This window comes from Cervus canadensis, chromosome 33, assembly GCF_019320065.1.
Source record: "Cervus canadensis isolate Bull #8, Minnesota chromosome 33, ASM1932006v1, whole genome shotgun sequence".
NCBI classification, from domain to species: Eukaryota; Metazoa; Chordata; class Mammalia; order Artiodactyla; family Cervidae; genus Cervus; species Cervus canadensis.
The window spans coordinates 10,980,199-11,006,512 of record NC_057418.1 but is presented as its reverse complement, the minus strand read 5'-3'; the positions used below and the strand labels follow the sequence as shown (position 1 = coordinate 11,006,512).

At 42.6% G+C, this 26,314-nt stretch overlaps 1 protein-coding gene across 1 annotated transcript; it reads left to right on the top strand.

Annotated features, from left to right (window-relative positions):
• The first annotated feature begins 24,247 nt into the window (after positions 1-24,247).
• Positions 24,248-25,066, top strand: OLIG3 (oligodendrocyte transcription factor 3). Its single transcript, XM_043456763.1, has one exon. It carries the CDS (start codon positions 24,248-24,250, stop codon positions 25,064-25,066), a length of 819 nt encoding a protein of 272 aa, XP_043312698.1.
• Positions 25,067-26,314: the final 1,248 nt, after the last annotated feature.

Here is a 26,314-nt window from a genome sequence, read left to right as displayed (position 1 = left end):
AAAAAGTGATAATAAATAAGTTGATATCTCTTTCCTGCTTCTTACATTTTTCTAAGACTACACTGTGCCTAACTAAACAGTATTTTAGACTAGAAATTTTTTAAAGTAGCATTACCACATTTTTTTTTAACATGAAGACAGAATATACTTCAGTTTAGGAAAAGTCTGTCACCAATAAAGTTATGGACAGAGTTGTAGAGCTAAGTCCTTTTCTTCATTTAACTCAGCAGGTAGCCCTGAAAGCATGAGAAAAAGTTAGCAAGGTAGATTCCAGAAAGTTCCTTCCTGTCCTTTAATTCTCAAAGCACCCCCCCCCCAATATTCTAGAATTCTGTTCAAAATTCTACTCAGCACAGTCAGCTAAGTCTCAGTTCTAGATTGGTACTTGGTGAATAACCTCTTCATTAACTCTTAATACTTCTGGTATTTGTTTCAAGTATGAATTTAAACTCATTCAGAAATAAATATATTCTCTTTATGTTTCATGATCAGAATTTTCTGTAATGTAATAAATTTCATGAAAATTCTGTGAATGAAGGTTAGAACCCAGGACAGATCTACATCAGCAAAGCCAGGATTCAAACTGCAGCCGTGAAATTAAAAGATGCATTCTCCTTGGAAAAAAATTATGACCAAGCTAGACAGCAAATTAAAAGCAGAGACATTACTTTGCCAACAAAGGTCTGCCTAGTCAAAGCTATGGTTTTTCTAGTAGTCATGTATGAATGTGAGAGTTGGACTATAAAGAAAGCTGAGCGCCAAAGAATTGATGCTTTTGAAATGTGGTGTTGGAGAAGACTCTTGAGAGTCCCTTGGACTGCAAGGAGATCCAACCAGTCAATCCTAAAGGAAATCAGTCCTGAATATTCATTGGAAGGATGAATGCTGAAGCTGAAACTCCAATACTTTGGCCACCTGATGCAAAGAACTGACTCATTGGAAAAGACCCTGATGCTGAGAAAGATTGAAGGCAGAAGGAGAAGGGGATGATAGAAGATGAGATGGTTGGATGGCATCACCGACTTGATGGACATGAGTCTGAGCAAGCTCTGGGTGTTGGTGATGGCTAGGGAAGCCTGGTGTGCTGAAGTCCATGGGGTCCCAAAGAGTTGGACATGACTGAGCAACTGAACTGAGCTGATGTAGTTTATTTGAGTTCCTTTAGTGTCATCTGCAGAGGGGTATTCAGTTCATTCTGATCTGAAAACATGCTACATGGCAATTTCCCCTTTTTTTACTCTAAATTTATGTTAAAAATTTCTTTTAAAATTGCTTCTTTGTTGCATTAAATTCTAATATTTAATGATACAAGTTATACTCTCCTCTCCAGACTCAAACTGCTGGATTCCCTGACACAGATTTAGTTCCTTCTGTATTCTGGCAGCTTCCTCCAGTCCTGTCAATGTCTCTTTGAATGTATTGGCAATACGAACATAGAGTAATACACAGGACTGGTCAGTTTATGAAGGAAGGTCCTATCACCTCCCTAGTTCTGAAGACCATACACCTATTAACAGTCTGATTGCATTTATTTGGCAAGATACCTTAGCCAAGATTGTTCCTGGCTAAATAAAATAAAAGCCCAAGATCAGAACTCTTATGCAGATAAAAGCTTATGTGCAGATAGTATAGTGGGGGAAGTAGAACCAGGAAATGGGAATAGGGAACGTAAAGAATAAAACAGAAGGAAGAAAAGTCAGAGGGTCACCACTGTGGGTAACTGGGAGTCTGTCCACCCACAATACTCTGAAGAGCTGAGTAATGCACATCCGAACTGTCTGTGGGAACAGAGGAAAGTCTCATTGGTTCCCTTCCCTCTGGCTCCCTTCCCTCATTAATCCCTGGTCAGGGGACGTCATTGACCCTGGGCTGTCAGGCCCCTCACCCTTCCAGGTCTGTGCGTGTGCAAGGCCGATTCTGACATGAGGGATATGAAGATACGAGGGGAGTAAAGACGTGAGGGGTGTGAAGTGCCCAGGAGTGAAGCCCCTCACCAGCAGCAATGGCTGTGAGAGCAAGTGGGCTGAGAGGATGAGGGGGACAGGGACAAGAGGTATCCAGTGCAGGTAACCGCATCCCAAGACCAAGTCGTATTTAACTTGAAGTTTGCTAACCCTGTCAGTCTTTTATTTCTGTACAACTGGGTTTATTGTTGGTATTGTCTAAGATTTCAAAAGTTATGTATCCCAAATATTCTAGAGAGAGATTGAACCTTTGAGATGATTTTAGAGATAAGAAAATGGGGGCACAAACAGATGCAACAGATCTCCCGCAATCACAAAATTAGTCTAAATAACTGCCTCAATTTTCTGCTTCATTTTGTCAAGGTCTTTTAAATTACGCTTTGGGAAAATATCTCTTAGGCCGCTAGAACTGCAGAATGATGGCACAGAATTCGAATACCATCACCTTCATTAGGAGCTGTCTTCAAGCTTGATTCTGCCAATCATGCAGATGTTTATTTCTTAGCTCACTGAGTTCACATTGGTACTGGAGTTTGTTAGCAAGAGAAGTCATTATCATTGTCTTCATTCTGCTTTTCTTTATCATGCAACTAACACCCTGAAAGTGTTTATGTTTTCTTGTTGTTGTTGTGGATTTGAGATCCAGCAGCACAAATAGCTGTGTGCTTAGATCAGGTGTGTCCAGAAACAAAGGTGGCATAGGAGAGGTCAAGAACCTCCCTGTGCCCAGATTCCTCTTCTGTAAAATGGGGACAATTATAGTACCACCATAAAGAAGGCTGAGCACCGAAGAACTGATGCTTTTGAATTGTGAGAAGGCTCTTCAGAGTCCCTTGAACTGCAAGGAGATCAAACCACTCAATCCTAAAGGAAATCAACCCTGAATATTCACTGGAAGGACTGATGCTGAAGCTGAAGCTCCAATACTTTGACCACCTGATGCAAAGAACAAACTCTTTGGAAAAGACCCTGATGCTGGGAAACATTGAGGGCAAGAGGAGAAGGGGGCAACAGAGGATGAGATGGTCAAATGGCATCACTGACTCAATGGACATGAGTTTGAGCAACTCCAGGAGATGGTGAAGGACAGGGAAGCCTGGTGTGCTGCTGTCCATGAGATCACAAAAAATGGGACACGACTTAGCAACTGAACAACAATAACAACAACCCATGGGGCTATTATGAAGCTAACATGATTTAATGTTTGTTACTGCCTTATAATAGTGCCAGACACATAATAAGTTTTGTTATATCACACCTATAAAATCAGTCTCTTTGGGGGAAAGCTTTTGTTTGATTGTTGGTTTTTGACTTATTTTTTAAACTGCATCATTAACACTAATTTTTTAATTCAAAACGTCCAATTCTTCTACCTCTTAGGTGTAGAAGAATTGGACATCTCTGTAGTTACTTATTTACATACATTTAGCTTATATTGTGTACTGTCTTTTCATTACTTATGTTATAACTTTCTCTTGCAGCATTAAATATAATAAGACTGTTTCCCTACTAGACTCTGGGCTATAAAAATATTTTCTGCCTAAAATTTTCCACCCTGTTTTTAACAGCAATTAGTAATTTTGAGAAACAACAAATGAACAACAGCAACAAAATAACTCTAAAAAAGTAGAAGAAATATAGATGTGCCAGTTGTATCTCCTGATACAAAATTTAAATTGCAGTAACCACTTGGATGGGGTATTGTGTTGATGGTTCTTATTTTGGGCTCATTTAAGCTGAAAAAAAATGTATCCATTATGAGCTGTATTTAATATAATTATGATGGCTTTTCCATCAAGTGGAAATAGCAATAGCCCCATCATCTTTCTCACAAGTTTTATATAATTGAAAATTTTCACTTTTGAAAAATGTAACACTTTTGCGGGTAAGCAGCATTTTGCCCATATGACTTGACTCAAAAAAGTCAGTAATTAAATATGCTACCAACTTTAAAATAGTCTGTTTGCATAAGTTATTATTCATGAATGGACGGATTCGTTTATTCTTCCTGAGGATGGGAACACAGCCACATCTCCTTTAGAAAGTTCAAAAGCTGCGGTGCCTCCTTGTTGACAATTGCTGACGAGATAGTCAGAAGAGATTCAGGAGTTGTCTCAGCAAAACAGTAATTTAGAAACTTATTGTCTGTCTGTTGCTTCTCTTTGAAATATCTTGACAAGGCAGTGTCTGTAGGATGATTTTAATTCTTGATTTTTCAACATAAATTTCCACCCCTTCCCCGCTGTCTGTTGGCAGTAGGAGCACCAGCTCAGAAATCTGTAAACACGCCGGCTCTTTTAAAGAAAATTCTGGGGCATAAAGAAGTCTGCCCATCGTGGCGGCCTGGCCTGCTGGGTTCAAGCCACTGAAAGCAGCCGCCGGGGAATTTCTCAGCCTTTTGGAGACTGTCTCAGTTCTCTGAGTTTGTTCAAGTGTACCAGGGCTGTGTGCAACGGAGGACGCCTGCTGGGTGGGTTTGCTCTCCACCCAGGAGCTCAGAAAAGGTGAGAGGGCTCTTTCACATCGTCTCTTTTTCTTGAACTGACACAATGCTTTCTTCAGCAGGTCCCTCTGCCAGGGAGCGCTCCGTCTCACATCGCTCACACTGGGACATTTTTCCACATTTCCAGGATTATGGCCACTTTTACTTAGATCTATGTGTGCTGCCTCCACGTACAAAGAAGCACTTGGGGACAGGATTAGTAGGATTAGAAGAGATTCACATATGTCCAGTTCAAGCAATTGGTATTCAAAGCTTTACACTTTCAAATGCCACCAAGAGAGAGAAAAGGGGCAGGGAGCTTGCTTTGCATTTCAGCACCTTCAAGAGAGGAACAGGGCTTTTGATTGGTGTTTAAAGCGGAGGGGATAAACAGATTCCTCCTTGGTTTAATCCAGTCCAGTACCCTGGCCTCTAATCTGGGGACCCAAATAGCAGCGCCGCCAGGCTCTAAAATCACAAACTTCTGCATTTGGGAGGTTGCTGGTGTTCGGGCAACACACCACGGCACAGCTTTTGACAGCAAGTTCCTTTCCCCGTTGTGGTTTACTGTTTGATATATAAGCATTCCTTCAGGATTTCCCTTGCAAAAGATTCCTAACTCTGTGTGTATGGACCTAACTATGAAACTCAGCTTCCTGGCAATGATTTGTAGCAGAGGTTTGATTTGTTTTCATGTATATTGATGGTGAGGGTGGGAGGGGTGGTAAGGGGCAGAATGGATGACGCAAAGGAAGAGGTAATAGAATGACTCTTGAAAGCTGAAAAACAGCTGTGGAAATAATGAAGCTATTTCTTGTATTGGGTTGGCCAAAAAGTTCACTTGGTTTTTTTCTTTCACACAACGTAACAGAAAAATCCAAATGAACTTTTTGGCCAAACCAATACTTCATGTAAAGACAGAAGGAGACACGCCTCCACAACAGAACTAATTTTCTTATCAATCACTATTTTTTTCAGGTCATGACACAACCTATATTTTTCTTTTGATCTCCCCATCCTAGAAAGGCCCATTTTCTTTTATGAAGGAACAAAACAGCCACAGAAAACAACAACCACATTTTAAGGTTATATCTAGTCCATAACTTCCATAAACAAACGTGTAAGAAAAGTTTTGCTGTAGATTGTATTATATGTTGTTTTTAACTTAGCAACACTGACCCTTTGATTATAAGGTTCTATTTTGATGGATTTTAATAGTACTTTGACATCTTTCCCAAGCCTGTAGATTTTTTAAGAAGTTAACTTCTCATAAACTCTGAAATGTTACTTTCAATGAAAAGATGTTGCTAAAAGTCCTATTTCTTTTTTTAGGAATAAGCCTCTCTAACTAAATTTATTTTATTCATGGAAAAAGATTTACACTAGTTATTACTGGACCTGGGATCCAGTCGCCAATCTGTCATTAATTAAATATTAACCTAAGGGAGTCATTTATTTTCTCTTTGCCCTCAGATTCTTCAGGCATAAAATAAAGAGATTGGACTAAAATGTTAATAGCTTCCATTCTTGGCACAGCACAGTTTAAAAACTGTCTTTACATACTTTTTAAAAGTATTTCTGAATTTAAACACTGTATTTCTCTTCATAATCATTTTAAAAGAAGTCACTTATCTCTGCCATGGAACAGTCACATTTCACAAGACAAAGATGTTACCTTAAAACAAATTAACTGCAATATCTCTTGAGCAGGAATTACCTGAAGTAGATATTTTACAGTGAGATGCCATCTCTGTAAGACATGATCTTAAATACCAAAAAAGCTTCTGTGGTGCCAAATTACATCTGTCTGTTATCTTTTTTTTTCCTTTTTTCCAGTTCATTTTCTATTATTCATATTAGATAAATTCTATTATTTTGTCTTCAGATTCACTGCTGCTTTCCTCTGTCATTTCCTTTCTTGCATTTTACCCATGCAAAGAGATTTTTATTTTGATGACTGTATTTTTCACTCAGAAAATTTTTGTTTGGTTCTTTTTTATTAAACTGTAGTTGAGTTGCAATGTTGTGTTAGTTTCTGGCATATAGCAAAGTGATCATCTTTTTGTATGCTGTTTCATTGTAAGTTATTGCAAGATACTAAATAAAGTTTCCTGTTCTATACATTTGGACCTCATTGTTTATCAGTTTTATATGTAGTAGTTTGTATCTGCTAATTCCAATCTCCTAATTTATCCCTCCCCTCCTTTCCCTTGTGGTAGCCAAAAGTTTGTTTTTTATGTCCGTAAGTCTGTTTCTGTTTTGTAAATAAAGTTCATTTATACTATATTTTAGATTCCACATATAAGTGATATCATATGATATTTGTCTCATTTCACTTAGCATGATAATCTCTAGGTCTATCCATGTTGCTGCAAACAGCATTATTTAATTCTTTTTTATGGCTGAATAATATTCCCGTGTGTGTGTGTGCGTGTGTGCATGTGTAGTCTATATCTTCTTCATTCATCTATCGTCAGGCATTAGGCTGCTTCCATGTCTTGGCTATTGTAAATAGTGCTGCAGTGAACATTGGGTACATGTTTCTCTTTGAAGTACAGTTTTTGCTTGACATTTGCCTAGGAGTGGGATTGCTGGCTCATATGGTAACTCTATTTTTAGTTTTTCAAGACATCTCCATACCATTTTCCATAGGGTTCCTTTTTCTTTACACCCCCTCCAGCGCCCTGTTTGTTGACTTTTTAGTGATAGCCATTCTGACCAGTGTAAAGTGATACCTCATTGTAGTATTGATTTGCATTTCTTTAATAATTAGTGATGCTGAGCATTTTTTCATGTGCCCGTTGGCCGCTGTATGTCTTCTCTGGAGAAATGTCTATTTAGGTCTTCTGCCTGTTTTTTGACTGCGTTGTTTGTTTCTCTGTTATTGAGTTATATGAGCTGTTTGTATATTTTGGAAATTAAGCCCTTGTTCCTTGCATCATTTGCAAATATTTTCTCCCAGTCTGAAGACAATCTTTTCATTGTGTTGATGGTTTTCTTTGCTGTGTAAAAACTTAAAAGCTTGATTAGGTCCCATTTATTTACTTTTGCTTTTATTTCTATTGCCTTGTGAGACTGACCTAAGAAGACATTGCTATTATTTATGGCAGAGAATGGCTTACCTATGTTTTATCCTAGGAATCTTTTTGGTGCCCTGTCTTATATCTAAGTTTTTAAGGCATTTTGAGTTTATTTTTAGATATCGTGTGAGGGAATGATCTAACTCCATTGATTTACATGCTGGTTCTTTTTTATATCCCCTATTTCTTTGCCAAGTTCTTCCACTTTTTTTATCTGTTTCAAGTGTATTTGCAATTGCTCTTTGAAACATTTTTGTGACAGCTGCTCTAAAATCCTTGTCAGATAATTCAAATATCAGTGTTATCTTTGTGTTAGCGTCTGTTGATTCTTTTCTCTTTCAAGTTGAGGTTTTCCTGTTTCTTAGTATGATAAGTCATTTTCGATGTGTCCAGGACATTTTGAGTTATCATGCTAGGAAACTCTAATTCTTATTCAAATCTGTTTTATTGTAAAGCAACTGTACTCCAATTTAAAAAAATTAAATATAAAAAAATAAAATTTTAAGAAGCTGTTTTATTTGCAGATCTTTGTGAAAACTACTCTAGCAGGGGGAGAGAGGCACAGATTCTTTGCCACTGGGTGAGGATACTAATCCGGACTCTCTGCTCCTTGTAATCAGACATTGATAATAACCATTCAGAACGATCCAGTAGACACAGTACAGATTTGAAAGTTGGACAACACTGAGTTGACTCCTGTCTTCCCACTTATTTACTACGTCTCTTAAGAATATGGCACATAACCTTATTGAGCCTCAGTTTCCGCATCTCTAGGTAGGGATGATAATATACACCTCAGAGGGTATTTCCAGGACTGGGAATTTTACATGCAAAGAGTCTAGCACCTAGTAGATGTCTGACAAATATTAAGCATCTCTGACTATAAAGCATCAGTGTCTTTCAAAAGGACATGCTGTTGAGCACATAGCCAAGTGTTTTCTAAGGAACAGAAACGTCACAGATCTATTTTCTCTCCATATTCTTTCTTAGATAATTCTTTTTTCTAAAAATTAATTTATATGTGATACAAACACATTTGTGAAAACCTCCTCTTGGTGTCAGTGGTGCAGCTTTCAGGCCAATGCCTTTCAATTCACTTAGACCTACATTTCCTTGCTGCTTGAATTACTTCAATTACTTCACACAATTGAATGACTTTATTAAAACTGCTGCTGAAAACTTATCATTAAAAAAATCTCATTAGAGTACGTTTGATTTTCAAGGATACTATATTTCTTCATAAGCTTATGGTTTTATTTATGGCGTATTTTTATTTTATTTCTTAGTACTTACTTTTCATTGTGGTAAAAATATACCTGACATAAAATTTACCACCTTAACCATTTTTTAAATATACAGTTCAGCAGTATTCAGTATATTAACATTTTGGTGCAACCAGTCTCCAGAACTTTTGCATCTTCTGAAACCTTGTCCCCATTAAACAGCAGTTCCCTACCTCTCCCTCCCCCAATCCATGGCAACCACCATTCTACCTTCTCTTCTTATGGATTTGATACTCTACATACCTCAGATGGGCTTCCTAGGTAACTCAGTGGTAAAGAATCCTTCTGCCAAGCAGGAGACACGGGTTCGATCCTGGGTCGGGAAGATCCCCTAGAGAAGGAAATGGCAACACATTCCAGTTTTCTTGCCTGGAAAATCATGGACAAAGGAGCCTGGAAGGCTATAGGTCATAGAATCACAAATGAGTTGGACTTGACTTGCAACTAAGTCCAACAACAAACCTCATATAAATGAAATTCTCTTTTTGTATTTCTCTTTTTGTGATGACTTTCTTATTTAATTTGCCATAATGTTCTCAAGTTTCATCCATGTTGTAACATTTTTTCTTTTCTAAGAAAGAATAATATTCCACTGAATGTATATATTATATTTTACTTATATATTCAACTATCAATGGCATTTTGGTTACTTCTATTCCTTGGCTATTTATGAAGAATCCTATGAATATGGGTGTACGAATATGTGTTTGAGATCCTGCTTTTCTTTTTTCTTTTTTTTGATAAGCATCCAAAAGGAGAATCTCAGTAATATTAAATTTACATGCCTTATTTTGAAAGAAAAGAGGAACTGAATATTCCCTCTCTATAGCCGCAGACTGTGTGTCATGTAAATTTTTTAAATGCTCGTTATTATGTTTAAATCTAGGAATGCCAGTTAAAATGAATATGGCTGCAAATAACAGAATATCCAAGTATTCTATGACTTTAACATTATAAGACATTTATTAGATTCAAGAATAAGACTGTTAGGAAGTTAATCCAAGTCTGGTCTGGTAACTCAACCAATGCTTGCTCTCTGCTTCCCTTCTGTTCTGCCAGGCTTTTACATTCTCATGCAGCCTCAGTATCACAAAGTGACAGCCACGTCTAATAATTTTTATTCTCAAGAAGCAAGAAGTGAAAGTAAAAGAGATTTCCTTTCATCAGAGAAGGAAGCAACTTTCCCAGAAGCTTCCAGCAAGCTTTTTTATTCTCAATGGCCAGAACAGAGCCATATGGCCATTTTTATCTCAAGTAGAAAAAGCAAGTATCTGAAAAAATGGAAATAGATTACCACGCTTGAGACCTATCTTGAGTCAGCCCCTTTTGTATATATGACACTATGATCACATTGTCAAATATACAAAATTAGACATCTGTTTAGACAAGGAAGACGGTGAGGTATGATTTGGGCAGGCAACTGGTGGTACCTGTATGGTGGGCCCCAAACCCCCAGCATCTGACTTTCCTGTGTTTGGAGGATGACAGAACAGCCGTGTGATCACTGGTGCATACCTGCAGTGCGCCTGGGTGTGGGCGGTGCTGGCAACCACGCTGCACTTCCTTAATCCATTTACTTTCCCATTCTCCTAAAAGACTAGTTCATATCATGTATCTCTTTAAATCATCAGCTTCCCATTCTCCAATTCTTACTTTCAGAAGTAACCTTGCTTCTTATTCAACTGAGAAAACAGGATTAATACAAGATACTGTGCAGACGCGCCTGCCACCACCTCTACCTTCCTGCACCTGAGCGTTCCTCGTAAGGTCTGTCCTCTCCTTCTGTGCATAGGCCCACCCCTTCTCACCCATTCAAAGGCATAGACCCAGCAGTTGTCCTTCCTCACATTGTCAATTTCCTTTCATTACTAGAGGGCTTCCCTTGTGGCTCAAACAGTAAAAAATCTGCCTGCAATGTCAGAGACCTGTGTTCAATCCCTGGGTCAGGAAGATCCCCCTGGAGAAGGGCACGGTGACCCACTCCAGTATTCTTGCCTAGAGAATCCCATGGACTGAGGAGACCGGCGGGCTACAGTCCATGGTGTTGCAAACAGTTGGACACTGTTAGAACTAAGGTTCTAACACTTTCATTGCTAGATCACACCCAGAAATGTATAAGCATGCTGAGGTTTCTCCCATCTTAAAAAGGAAACATGGTCCCAGTAACTGCATCAGTTTTCTGCTTCTCTTTTCAACAAAACTGTATGATAGAGTTTTTTAGTTACATTCTTCAATTCTTCCTTTCCCATTTTTTCTGGAACCGACTCCATCCTGACTTCTTCCCCCACTATCCCATCAACACTACTCTAGTCTAGGTTGTCAATGACCTGCATCTGGATAAATCCACAAGATGAGATCGAGGTCTTTGTCTTATCCTTAGCTCCCAGGATATCACCATGTGTGGACTTTCCTGCTACCATAGTGGCTATTCCTTCTGAGTTTCCTTTGTTGCCTCCTCCTTTTCTTCCCTCTTTCCAGGAAATGCACCAAAGCTCAGTCCTTGGAATGTTCTCAACTTTATCTAAATCCACACCACCTGGGGTGTGCTGGGAGCAGGACGGTAGAGTAGAATGACAAGCACTCATCTTTTCCTGTGAGAACTCCAAAACTGCAACTCGCTGCGGAACAACCATCAATGGGAGAATGTTGGATCCTATCAAAAAATGATACCCCATGTCTAAAGGCAAAGGAGAAGCACTAAAATCCTAAAAGATGCTGCTGCTAAAGTGCTGCACTCAATATGCTAGCAAATTTGGAAAACTCATCAGTGGCCACAGGACTGGAAAAAGTCAATTTTAATTCCAATCCCAAAGAAAGGCAATGCCAAAGAATGTTCAAACTACCGCACAATTGCACTCATCTCACACACTAGTAAAGTAATGCTCAAAATTCTCCAAGCCAGGATTCATTAATATGTGAACTGTGAACTTCCAGATGTTCAAGTTGGATTTAGAAAAGGCAGAGGAACCAGAGATCAAATTGCCAACATTTGCTGGAGCATCAAAAAAGGAAGAGAGTTCCAGAAAAACATCTACTCCTGCTTTATTGACTATGCCAAAGCCTTTGATTGTGTGGATCACAAGAAACTGTGAAAAATTCTTCAAGAGATAGGAATACCAGACCAGCTTACCTGCCTCCTGAGAAATCTGTATGCAGGTCAAGAAGCAACAGTGAGACCAGACATGGAACAACAGACTGGTTCAAAATTAGGAAGGGAATATATCAAGGCTGTATATTGTCATGCTGCTTATTTAACTTATATGCAGAGTACATCATGAGAAACACTGGACTGGATGAAACTTAAGCTGGAATCAAGATTTCCAGGAGAAATATCAATAACCTCAGAAATGCAGATGACACCACCCTTATGGCAGAAAATGAAGAAGAACTAAAGAGCTTCTTGATGAAAGTGAAAGAGGAGAGTGAAAAAGCTGGCTTAAAACTCAAGATTCAAAAAGTTAAGATCATGGCATCCAGTCCCATCACTTAATAGCAAATAGACAGGGAAACAGTGGAAACAGAGAGAGACTTTATTTTTTGAAGCTCCAAAATCACTGCAGATGTTGACTGCAGCCATGGAATTAAAAGATTCTTGCTTCTTGGAAGAAAAGCTATAACCAACCTAAACAGCCTATTAAAAAGCAGAAATATTACTTTGCTGACAAAGGTCGGTCTAGTCAAAGTTATGGTTTTTCCAGTAGTCATGGATGTGAGAGTTGGACAGTAAAGAAAGCTGAGCACAGAAGAATTGATGCTTTTGAACTGTGGTGTTGGAGAAGACTCTTGAGAGTCCCTTGGACTGCAAGGAGATCAAATGAGTGAATCCTAAAGGAAATCAGTCCTGAATATTCATTGGAAGGACTGCTGCTGAAGCTGATACTCCAATACTTAGGCCATCTGATGAGAAGAATTGACTCATTGGAAAAGACCCTGATACTGGGAAAGATTGACGGCAGGAGGAGAAGGGGATGACTGAGGATGAGATGGTTGTATGGCATCACCGACCCCATGGACATGAGTTTGAGCAAGCCCCAGGAGTTGGTGATGGACAGGAAAATCTGGTGTGCTGCAGCCCATGGGGTTTCAAACAGTCGGACATGACTGAGCAGCTGAACTGAACTGACACCCCTTGGAGATTTTACCTAATCTCTTTCCTTGAATGGCAGGAATGTTTATACAACTGCCTACTTAACATTTTCATTTGGATAGGAATCACAGACTTAACATATCTAAAACATCTTCTTCCTCAGTCTTTCTCATCTCAGTTGATGTTGTTCAGTCACTGAGTTGTGTCTGACTCTTCGCAACCCTATGAACTGCAGCATGCCTGGCTTCCCTGTCCTTCACCATCTCCCGGAGTTTGCTCAAACTCATGTCCATTGAATCCATGATGCCATCCAACCATGTCATCCTCTGTCATCCCCTTCTCTTCTTGCCCTCAATCCTTCGCAGCATCAGGGTCTTTTCCAATGAGTCAGTACTTTGTATCAGGTGGCCAGAATACTGGAGCTTCAGCTTCAGCATTAGTCTTTCCAATGAATATTCAGGACTGATTTCCTTCAGGATTCACTTGTTTGATCTCCTTGCAGTCCAAGGGACTCTCAAGAGTCTTCTCCAACACCACAGTTCAAAAGCATCAATTCTTCTGTGCTCAGTTTTCTTTATAGTCCAACTCTCACATCCATACATGACTACTGGAAAAACCATAGCTTTGTCTAGACAGAGCTTTGTTGGCAAAGTAACATCTCTGCTTTTTAATATGCTCTCTAGGTTGGTCATAGCTTTTCTTCAAAGGAGCAAGTGTCTTTTAATTTCATGGCTGTAGTCACCATCTTCAGTGATTTTGGAGCCCAAGAAAAGAAAATCTGTCACTGAATCCACTTTTTCTCCTTCTATTTGCCATGAAGCGTTCGGACCAGATGCCATGATCGTAGTTTTTTGAATGTTGAGTTTTTTTGTTTTTTTTTTTTTAAGTACAAAATAATTTATTACAGCATTATATAGGTTGGCATTATTTTACAGTGAATTCTTTTCTTTCAACAATTATGAATCTAAATATTAACTTAGTGTGAAGGAAAACAATTTTAATTAGAACAGTTTCTCTAAATAAAATCTCTTTTGAATTTATATTTGTCTTAAAAGGAAGTATTAAAGTTACAGACATATGGTTCTGAAAAAAACATATTCAATGATGCTATTACTGTTTTCTGTACAAGATAGAACAAAAGCTATCCCCCCCTAAATATTGCTCAACACCACTATGTTTTAATAGTTACACTGTTGCAGGGAGGAAGCCAATTCTGACTCCATGTTGGAAATGGTTTCTTTGACTTGCTTTTGTTATGATCATACTTAATGGCTTGGCTGGAGGACTCTTGCCCTGTGCTTGCCTATAAATATAAACTAAAGTGCCTTTGTTCAGAACCCTGTCTACCTGCAGATGGCTGAAGGGAGAAATTAACACATCCCCTGACTAAAGCCTGCCATGAATGTTGAGTTTTAAGCCAGCTTTTCACCATCCTCTTTCACCCTCATCAAGAGGCTCTTAAGTTCTTCTTCACTTTCTGCCTTTAGAGTGGTATCATCTGCATATCTGAAGTTGTTGATATTTCTCCCGGCAATCTTGATTCCAGCCTGTGCTTCATCCAGCCTGGCATTTCGCATGATGTACTCTGCACATAAATTAAATAAGCCAGGTGACGATATACAGCCTTGATGTAGTCCTTTCCCAATTTTGAACCGTTGTTCCATGTCTGGTTATAATTATTGCTTCTTAACTTGCATATAGGTTTCTCAGGCAACAGATAACATGGTCTGGTATTCCCATCTCTTTAAGAATTTTCCACAGTTTGTTGTGATCCACACAGTCAAAGGCCTTAGTATAGTCAATGAAGCAGAAGTAGATGTTTTTCTGGAATTTCCTTGCTTTTTCTGTGATCCAACAGATGTTGGCAATTTGATCTCTTATTCCTCTGCCTTTTCTAAATCCAGCTTGTACATCTGGAAGTTCTCAGTTCATGTCCTTTTGAAACCTAGCTTGAGGGATTTGGAGCATCACTTGGCTAGCATGTGAGATGAGCGAAATTGTACAGTAGTTTGAATAGTCTTTGGCATTGCCTTTCCTTGGGATTGGAATGAAAACTGACCTTTCCCAGTCCTTTCCTCAGCCACTATTGAGTTTTCCAAATTTGCTGGTATAATGAGTGCAGCATTTTAACAGCATTGTCTTTTAGGATCTGAAATAGCTCAGCTGGAATTTCATCACTTCCACTAGCTTTGTTCATAGTAATGCTTCTTAAGGCCCAGTTGATTTCACACTTCAGGGTGTCTGGCTCTAGGTGAGTGACCACACCATCATGGTTATCCTGGTCATTTAAACTTTTTTGGTATGGTTTTCTGTGTATTCTTGCGACCTCTTCTTAATCTCTTCTTCTTCCATTAGGTCCTTGGCATTTCTGTCCTTTATTGTGCCCATCCTTGCATGAAATGTTCCCTTGATAGCTCCTGTTTTCTTAGAGATCTCTAGTCTTTCCCATTCTATTGTTTTTCTCTGTATCTTGGCATTGTTCATTTAAGAAGGCTTTCTTCTCTCTCCTTCTGTTCTCTGGAGCTCTGCGTTCAGATGGATATATCTTTCCTCTTCTCCTTTGCCTTTCACTTCTCTTCTTTCCTCACCTATTTGTAAGTCCTCCTCAGACAACCATTTTGCCTTCTTTAATTTTGTCATCTGCACAATTATTTTCATTGTACAGGTGACAGAATGAAAGTTCTAAAGTAAGTGTGTACTTCTAGAAAAAAGCAAATCCTATCCAGGAAATGTGATGGGTTGTAAAGTCTTTTTTTGTGTAATATCTGCCTCTGGTCTTCCTAACCATTAGGAAAACACTGTCATCAGTGGGGAAGTGGAGTTTCTATGTTTACAACATAAAAGTTATCCAAAGAAATGTTTTACGCCTATCCAGGAACTCCTCTTTCCCATGATTCTATGGTATTTAGATGCTTTGGCCAGAAGATAGCTTATTAGGGAAACCGACACAATATTCTTTGCTGACGTGTATTCTTTGCTGATGTTTGTTTTGCGCCCTTTGTCGCTGATGGCCTTGTCAAATAAGAGGGGACGGACCTCACAAACAGAGAGGAACTCTGCTGTGGTTATTCTGCGCTGCGCTGTGCTTGGCCGCTCAGTCGTATCTGACTCTTTGTGACTATAGCCTGCCAGGCACCTCTGTCCATGGGGTTTCTTCAGGCAGGAACACTGGAGTGGATCCTCCTCCAGGGCATCTTCCCAACCCAGGTATCAAACCCAGGTCTCCCGCATTGCAGGTGGCTTCTTAATCATCTGAGCCACCAGGGAAGTTATTCTAGTCCAGTCTTTAAAAAGGTTTTCAAACCCCTGGTTGCATATGCTCTTCAGATTTTAGTTTTTAGTTTGTATAGCTACTTAAAATTCTTAAGGTGAATTGGTTAGAAGCTCTTGATGGACCCACATCTTTCCTGCCACATGCCTTTCAGCAATATTTTTCTATTGGGGATCTGTTCTTGGCATCACTTTGCCAAAGACATTATTTTCCATTTAATACAATTACTTCAAGTACTAACTCTAATGGGAGCAAAAGAGCTATTACCCCTTGCTTTATTTTCACAGGGGACAAAACTTTGATAAAAAGATAGATCCATTCCAGCAATAATACTTGAAAATTTTACACATAATTGCATTTGATCTTTTTTTGACATAAAACGATCACATATAAGAGTTTTTTAAGGAGAAAAATAATTTTGACTCTGGAAAGAATTTAAAAATTAGTTTATAAGTTCACTCAACAAAATAAAAACTGGCTTTTTCTAGTAATGAATTTCTAGTCTTGTATTCTTATTGAGGTATGTCTTGTATTATAAGCAAGTACTGGGACATTAAAGTTGTCCTTCAGTATAAAATTGATAAAGTTAAAAGCTTTTGTTTCTTTTTGCCAGTGGAAAAAATCAAGAATTTGTTTGGCAGCCTTGTCCAGCTAGGAGGTTTATAGCATTAATTTTTTAAAACTCTTAATTTTTAGCAGGGCTGCAGTCTGATAATGTATTCCATACGCCATTCGATCTCTACGGTAGTTTTGATGGTACTTGTAAGTACCGCCTCCGAAGAAGTCCTCAGTGTCTTCATCCTCACAGCTTATCTCAAGCAATTTGACTGAGACACACACATACATACATTTGCAGGATGTATGAATGGTGAGCAAAGTGCCATAGAAACAGAAAACTTGCTCTTCCTGGGTCTTTGGAAAATGGCTACAAGTGGGCTCTGTATTAAAATATTAGAATTAACGTTAACTTTTCCAAAAATGTTTAAATTAATAAAATACATGAGGAGCACTTTCATGCAAACAGCTCTTGAAAATGCACTTAAGAGTGAGGTTAGGTTTATGTATTATGAACAAAGGACATATACAAGTGTGTTTTATCCCCTCTCTTTTCTTTCCCCTGTTTACAAAGTTCTCTTTTTTCCTAAAAGTCTACCCATATTTATTATACTTGCCATTATAAAAAGGAGAAAAAACAAAGTGCTAAGGTATCCAATTGAAACGTTCATTTCTGTGAACATTAATAGTCCAGTATTCTGTAATTTCATAATTATCAAGGATTATAAAAAACAATCAAAATTACTAAGAAAATATGAGGGTTTAGAAAATTATCGTTTCCTTCACCAATGTCTTGAGTAATGTTATTTTCTAAATGTTAACTTCCATTGTCATTTTATGTTGTAAAAAATAACATATTCCAAATATATAAGACTTTTTTACTACCAGTTCTTGACAGCTGAGAATATCATTTCATTTAAGCAAGAGATTCAGACTAGTCTACAAGTGAAATATAGGATAACTAAATATCTACAAATTTTGAGTAATACTTTTCCAGTTTCCAACCTGCTTCCTCTTTTCAGATCCCACTCCCAAGATAAAAGAAAAACAGTACTTGAAACTTCAGTTGTCTGGATAATTGCTTCAATTTTATTATATATCATAATATTAAAGATGAAAATGAAAATTCTGCCAACATTGTAAATGGTGACAATTTGGGCTTTATAAACTTTATACTCAAACTGTTGATGTTATGCAAACAAAATAAAACATATTACTAAATAGAAAAAAACAATGGTCTAGTGAGAAAGGAGTGTATATCACATTTCTATGTGTCTTTAGAAATGATGAAACAGAATTCACCTGGTTTGTAGCACATATTATGTATAAAATCAGTTGATCTGTGGAAATGTTGATTTTCAAAAACTGTCATTTTGACTTTTCAAGATTAAGTGGCAGACTCTTTAATCATCATTTTTTTTTAAAATAATGTGTGCAAATATAACATTTCAAATGCAATTCTACCTCTCAGAAGGTGTACTGTTTTCCTTTGTCTCCATTAGCATCTGAAAACTAAACTATTCCTTTTTATTTAGAACGCAAAGGCTTCAAATAAATATTTTAGTATCTTTAATATTTTATGCAAATATAGATGTAAGTTTTGGAACACACATGTATAGGTACTCACAATAAAAAGCAATGTGATAAACTGACAACATGAATGTTAGCATCTCTTTAATTTTCTGTTGCTTGATAGGTAGGTTCTTATCATTCTTACCACTTTGTGGTATATATTCACATACTTTATGTATAAACCTGAATTTATTGAATACAAAATGAAAATAATACACATACTACCCAAGATATTTATCTCTAAAAGAAATATTTATCTTTAAAATAAAACTAAATTCCTTAAGCATTTTAGCAAAGAATATAGCAATATGTGATACATTTAATTATCTAATTGAATATACCAAGATGATAAAATAGCTTCCAAAAGAAAAAGCAGAACTTAGTATTCCATGTTATTTTATATTGATATCAAATTGTAGACAGTGACTTTAAAATCATAAAAGAAGAAAATTAATAACAATAAAATACTAATAAGAAATCATCTACTTAGTGCTTGTTAAAGTATTGGTATTAATGGGGCCACAAATTCAAAATGTCAGGATGCATGCCAAGAATGTGTGTATATGTATGCAAATTTTAATATAAACTCATCAGTTTAAGTGATTGATCACCAGTGATATTTAAATCAACCTAAACGTTCCAATCTTGAGGAAAAATGTTTTCAATTTATTGGCTTTCTTTAGAAGGAAAACTCAGTAGAGGTTTTGGCAATTGAGCAGATGTTTCCAGAAAGGAAAAAAAAAGTACTTAAGTATGCTCACTAATTGAGCAAAATCCTATAAATGAAACCCAGAAGTTCATATCTCCTTTGACTTTTGTCAGTCTTTAAATAATTATAATGAGACTGTAAGTTCTGGCCAGCCTTGTAGCTTATGCATCATTAAAATCAAACTTCTACTTCTGCCAGTGGATTAACTTGTCTATATATCCACATAATTAGCACTTCATCATTTTATGTTATTCTGGGATTTCCTCTCACCCTCCTATCTCACATCCAACATTGCGAAAAAAGCAGTTACTATCTCTTCATAAAATTCTGGTGTCCTTCAACTTCTGCTATTTTCCTTGTATGAAAATCAAATTTTAAAAAGGTGAGGAGAAATACTGGACAGATCATGCGTGTTGGAGATATTATGTAAAATATGGGAAAACCCAGAAAGCTAAAGCACGTTAGCCGACCGGCCTAGATCCATCCCCTTGGGTCCTTCTAGCACCTATTTAATTGTTGGGTTTTCAATTTTGGCATCTCCGGCTTCGGGGACGGGGGGTTTAGCACTCTCGCTACATTCCATCATTCAGGATGCGCTGCTGGGAGAAGAGATAATTTTTGCTTGGCTGCGATTTATGTTGACATTTCATTTTTTAAAACTTGATGTCTTCTTCTTTTTTTTTTTTTTATACCGGCTTCTTTGATCAACCCAAGAGTCTGGATGACCCGGTCCCCGTTGCTATTGTTGCGAAGTGAATGTTTTACTCAGCAGATAAAGAAAGAAACTACTTTTTTGAGAAGTTCCTCCGTGGTCAACTAGTTTTTAGGCTATTCCTCCGGTGGCCCGTGACGGAGCATCTTTAGAGATATTTGGGTTTCCCTTTTGTCCCTTTTGTTTCCGAAGGGGGGTTGGGTTAAAAGGTGAAGCCCACAGGGCAGCCTCCTGCTGTTCGGTCTTGGCCAAAGTTTCTGCCGGTCAAGTTTGAGGCTTGAGCGAGAGAAGCCCGCGGACGCGGTCGACTGACCGGCTCCTCACAGTGGCCGCCCGGCAGGTCAGCCAGCGTGACACTTGTCGCTGGACTCTTAGGAGGGCTTGGGGGGTGTGGGGGGTGGCGATCGCTCCAGAGCCCAAATCGCCGCGGCCTCGGGCAGAGCGGCAGCTTCTGGCGAGGAACTCGGCGGCTGGAACTGCGGAGCTGCGCGCACCGAGCCACCGGTAAGACACAGCCCCCCGGCGATCTGGAGATGGGAGGGGGTCGGGAAGAGCAGCGAAGCCGCTGGAGGGCGCGGTCCCCTGAAGCCGGGGCTGCGTCCCGTCCCGGGCTGCGGAGCTGAGGCTGTGCGCCAGGGGAGCGCCGGCCAGGCAGGGCGGCTCTTCCTCTCGGGTCCCCGCGCCGACCTGCTACTTTTCTAGTGTTGTGCAGAGGCTGAGAAACTCACAGGCTCTTCCCAGACCCGAGACTGCCTGGCCGGGAGCAGCCCGCGGGCCTTGGGACGCACCTGTTGCTGCAGCACGACCCCCCGCCTCCCCGCCGTCGCCTACCCGGACAGCCAGGGCGCGGGGTGTGGCCTGGAGAGCGCGGCCCCGCTGCCGCCCGCCCGCTCACTCCGCTCCAGGCCTGCCGGATGGGCCCCCGGCCAGGGCCAAGGTCACGGCGCGTCTCGGATTGAGGTTCCTTTAGGCAGCCGCTGGCTCGGCCCAACGCCAGCTGCCTTCCTCTCTCTCCCCTCCCAGCACGGGCCGGGGGGTGGGCGATGGCAGAGAAGACCCTCGGAAAGCAATCCATCTGCTTGCCCGAGTGGGATTTCCAGCCTGCTCCCTTTCGGGCTGCGGGCTTATCCCGAGGGGCTGAGCTCGGGGGTGGGGGAGTCGAGTGGAAGTGCGTTCTCCGAGTCCAAAGCGACTCCGCGAGACAGGCGCCCAGGAGCAGCGCCCCCGCTGCCTGGTGCGCGCCTCTGCCGTTTCGGCCCTGGCTGGTACCAACCCATTTTATGGCGAGCAAAACTGTAGTCACTCTCCCTCTTTGCCAAGAGCCAAAGAATGGGGAACAAGCCTCCCAGGAGAGGATGGGACTCCTGGAAGGCTGAAAGTGTTTGCCTGGTTGGGGCCTTGGGCCTTGAGCCATCCCAGGCTCACACAAAGTGGCCCTTGGGGAAAGCAGAGGGCGACTAGAGAGGAAAGGACCGGCGCGTCCCAGACTGTGCCCGAGGACCTCAGGCCAGGACACACTCCAAGCATTGCCTCCGTACTGGAGCCGAAAACCTTTTGGGGATGGAGTGGATCTGGTCTGTGCAGGCAGAGGCCCGGCGCCCCTTCTGCACCCGGTGCAGCCCCCCTTGGGCATGGCTGCTGTCAGCCTATGTCCCTCTCTCCGTGGAAAGATGCAGCGAGGGGAAGAGGCTTCTGTTTCAGACTTCCAAAACACAGCCCCCAGTCTCTTCAGCCCCGCAAGTGAATTCTTTAGTTTGTATTGAGCGGACTGCTCCCCACCCCTACCCCCACCACACACTCTTTCCCTCCCCGCTCCCCCTGCAACTTTACCTTCTCTATTAATTGGCAGGGCGGGGGGAGGAGGGAGATTTTACATTTTATTTCATATTGTCCATTGAGAAAATAGGGATTTTTTAAAAGGTAAATACCTTTCAGCGGCCTGATTTTTCTACTCCTTTATTTGCAACCCTTCTGCTCAAACTAGACCTTGCTACTACTTCCTGAAGTCAAAACTGAGCATTCTCACATGGGGCCTGGGAAGGACAGAGGTCAGGAAGGTGGTTTTGACAGGGGGCCGGGCCTGTGTACTGGCCCAAAGGCAAGGAAGCCGCTTCAGCTCGGGTCTAGCGCTCCCGGCTCCACACACCTTGATCAGCAGCAGAGCCTCTGAAGGCTGTGGTCTGGACCACGCCTCTTCCCCCAGCTTCCGTCCATCACCTGGGGCGTTGTCCGAACGTGTGCGTTCTGGAACCCTGTTGCTCAAAAGCAGCTCAGGGGATGCCGTTATCTGAGTTCAGATGGGCCAGTCCGGTGCATTAGGAAACATTCCTTTTGCTTGGATATTAGGAGTGCGTTTGGACATCAGTCTCTCCACATCCAACCGAATCCCTTGGATTTTTCATTTTAAGAAACTTTCTTTGGAGGCGACAGGAGAATGAGAGGCTTCTGCCCAATCTTCAAGGGCACTAAGATCCTGGCCTTGACGAGGGGTGCTGGCCATTTCCTTTATTTTTAATTTACGGAGAAGCAATGATCGGTGCCGAGAAAGGATCCGTCCCCACGTCGCGTCTCCCCACCCGACCTGCTTTCGCGGCGTGACGGTGACGAGGCACAGCCTCACGGAGCGCGCGAGCCCGGGGACCTGGGCGTGCATCCCTTTCCTGTCGGCCGCTCCATTTGCGTCAATGAAAAGTGAAGCCTCTTTTACCTCGCGAGTCCTGGAGGCTTGCAGCGACTCTGCGGCGCAGTATGAGGCCCTGACTGCTCGAGATTCCGGGATTGTTTCAGTTTTGCACTTGTCACCCAGACACTCAGCCGCAGCCTAATATTTTTCTCCAGTTCCTCCGAGGCCGGAGCGTGGAGGTGCCCAGGTTTTTCTAGAGGCTGCCCCTGGGGCCGCTTCCCTTCCGGGGATTTCTGCCTTCCGGCCTCTCACGCGGCTTAGCTAGTTCCGACTGACAAAAACTCAGCAAGGGGGAAGAAAGGTCGGCGCCGAGCTCCCCCCTGGAACCGAAGGCTCCAAACTCCAGGCCCCCTCTTTATTCCCCAGCATGGACTTGCGCGGGACCGCAGGGCCCACGCGCTGACGCACAAGAGGCTCTTCAGATCTCATGGTGCCAAACCACACACGCACACACACATACCCACAGTCGTAGTTTATTATTCGACCCTGAGCTCCCGCTCTCCCGGACCGCGGGTGTGGGGCGGCCCCGGCCGGGGAAAGCGGAGCCGCCGACGCTCCGCCCGGGCGCGCACAGCGCTGGAAGGCCCGCCGGCCGAGCTGCTGGAGGGGGACCGCTCCGCCATCTTCAGCCGGCGCCGGGGTCCGGGAGTTGGGGGTGGCCGGAGAAGAAACAGTCTCTCCCGGTGTTCTCGGGAAACTTTGCAATCCTTAACTCCCTTCCTCCTCCTCCCCGGCCACTTTTCCTCTCGTCTCCTTCTCGTCTCATTGGAACGCCAGGGTAGGTTTGTTTCCTCGTTTCCAGGTCTAAGAAGTTACAGAATCTGGCAACATTGAAATTCTTTCAGTAATCTATTTTTCAAAACGAAAGAAAAGATATAAAAAGCCAGAGACCCATTCTCACAGCAGCGCTGGGGGCACACCCCGGTCACCAGATACGGACATCCCACTACAACCGCACCGGAGGGCCCCATGAACAAAATAAGCACAATGTCAGTGATTAGGGAAAGAAACCTAATAAAATGACCTTCAGGCCGTGCACGTTGGCAGGCATCCCGCCCCTCCCACCTTGACCCCGGCGTGTTGAACCTGCCCTTCCTGCGCATCCCCGTCATTGAAACCGTTCTACTGAAGCTTCTTTTTGCCCACGTTTTCCAAAACTTGGGAGTAGCTGTGAAAGAGAGGAGAGAATGTTTCAATTCCTCTTTCCAACCCCAGAGGAATCTCCACCTGGCTCCCTTCCATTTCCTTCCTTCGGTGCCTAGAGGTGTGCTTTGGTTAGGGAAATTAGGAAGGGGAGTGGGGTGGAGGAAAGTTGTTTCCTTTTCTTTCTTTCTTTCTTTTTTTTTTTTCTAATCCAGAAGGCGCGAGCTGGAGCGGTGAGTGTGTCAATCAGAGGGTTTTGTGCCTGGGGGCTCCTAGCAGTTCTGAGCAGAGGTGTCCCAGGGCGGCCCCACAATGAATATGAATAGGAATCCTTGCTAAATGGGACAGCAAAGCGCACCGCCCTGAATGATGGCGCGTCATCCTAACCAGCCCAGGATAGATAGGAGGGTTCCTTTTGTCTCTTTTCTCCGCCGCAGCTCTATAAAAGCCCCTCTTTTTCAGCGTGAGGTTAGTTCAAGCACTCACCAACGAGCTGTCTAGGAAACAGCCAAACCAGAGAGAAGGGAGTGGGGAGGGAGAAAGGCGGGGAAAGGCAGTGTCTCAGCTTTTCTTCTCACGTCTTGCCGCTGAGAAGTGGGCTGCTGGGCTCTGCAGTTTGTTTGTTTGTGTTTTTTTTTAATTCAAGATTTTCTCTAATTTCCCGCCTAAAGCTTCCCCACGGTAGGGCCGCATCCCTTATAATAAGATGAATTCTGATTCAAGCTCTGTCTCCAGCAGAGCTTCATCTCCGGACATGGACGAGATGTATCTGAGGGACCATCACCACCGCCATCACCACCACCAGGAGAGCCGCCTCAACTCCGTCTCGTCCACGCAGGGCGACATGGTGCAGAAGATGCCCGGGGAAAGCCTCTCGCGGGCCGGCGCCAAGGCCGCGGGCGAGAGCAGCAAGTACAAAATCAAGAAGCAGCTGTCGGAGCAGGACCTCCAGCAGTTGAGACTGAAGATCAACGGACGCGAGCGCAAGCGGATGCACGACCTGAACCTAGCCATGGACGGGCTGCGCGAGGTCATGCCATACGCGCACGGGCCCTCGGTGCGCAAACTCTCCAAGATCGCCACTCTCCTGCTGGCCAGAAACTACATCCTCATGCTCACCAGCTCCTTGGAGGAGATGAAGAGGTTGGTTGGTGAGATATACGGGGGCCACCACTCGGCCTTCCACTGTGGGACCGTGGGCCACTCGGCCGGCCACCCAGCGCACGCCGCCAACGCCGTGCACCCGGTGCATCCCATCCTGGGCGGCGCTCTCTCCTCTGGCAACGCCTCGTCGCCTCTGTCCGCTGCCTCGCTGCCCGCCATCGGCACCATCCGGCCTCCCCACTCGCTGCTCAAGGCGCCGTCCACGCCTCCCGCGCTGCAGCTGGGCAGCGGCTTCCAGCACTGGGCCGGCCTGCCCTGCGCCTGCACCATCTGCCAGATGCCGCCGCCGCCGCACCTGTCCGCTCTGTCCACCGCCAACATGGCCAGGCTGTCTGCCGAGTCCAAGGACTTGCTCAAGTGAGCAGCGGGCCGGCCCGGCTGCGGAGGTTGAGGGGAGAGCGGCGGGCGGGAGGGGTCGGGTCGAGGTGCCGGGCCCGGAAGGAAGGGGAAGCTGGGCGCGTGGCCCATGGGAGGGTGGGCGGCGGTGGGACCTCCTAGTGGCCTCCCACACTGCCTGAGAGATCTCAGATCCTACTTGACCCCCGGAGGGACAGAACTAAGACCAAACTGCAATCTCTAGGTCGTAACGAAGGGGGACTTGAATCAGACGTCGTGTGTCTTGCATGCATGCTTCTTTTCCATGGCGCGCCACTTTTTCTCACTGCCATAGGCTCTTGTCAAGACTGCATTTGCTGTATAAAGACAGGATCGGTGTAGTTAAACACTTGGCGAAGGGACTTTCGAGTTGGCTCTCTCTGGCTCTGCGTTCTTACCTTGGAAAAGACAACCATCCCTTTTGTGAGAAACAAATGTAAATATTTCCCTTTGATGGGTGCAGTTATGACTGTCTATCCGCTGGACAGTTGATTTTCTAGAGACAATGTGGGGAGAGAGAGGAGGGAAAAGAGATAAGAGAGAAAGAGAGAGGGAGAGAGAGAAGAACAGAGGGAGAAAAAAAAAATGTATCTCAGAGACAAAATGTATCTCAAGACCCAAGTTTTGAATTTCAACTCCGGTCCAGGGCATGATAAACTCTTCTGTGGGTTTTCCTTAAGATGCAGTGTAGGTCGAAAGAATGCATGCACGCTTCTAAATGAATCTCTTCTAAACATGTTGTGCAGGCCATGGTGCCATTTTCCTTGTAACAAGGATTTATTAGTGAATTCTCCGAAGTACTCCATATATCTGTCTGTGGTTGTAGGAAATGAACAAGGGGGCAGAGTGCAAAGACCCAAACTCACGCACAGGCGCTTCTCCCCCACCCCCACCCGCCTTCAAACTTCATTCCCAACTTTCCTGGGCTGTTTCAGGGGCCGGTGATTGCAAGAGCTTGGGCTCCCTCCACTAGCTTGCCCCACCCCCACCCCACCCCCCCTTGCTCAGTTATTCTGCATGCGGGGCCGCTCTCTCCATCCTCAGCTTTGAAAACTTACTGTGGTTTCGGGAGGGGTGCTGGTTTTATTTTCCTGAACATTTGCTTGAAATATTTTGTTAGGGCTTCAAAGACAAGACCTGTCTTTATTTTTTATATATTCTTGATAACTATGATATATTTATTAATAACCAGTGTTTCTGGATGAGATTTCAAATAAAAAAGAAACTTTAAATC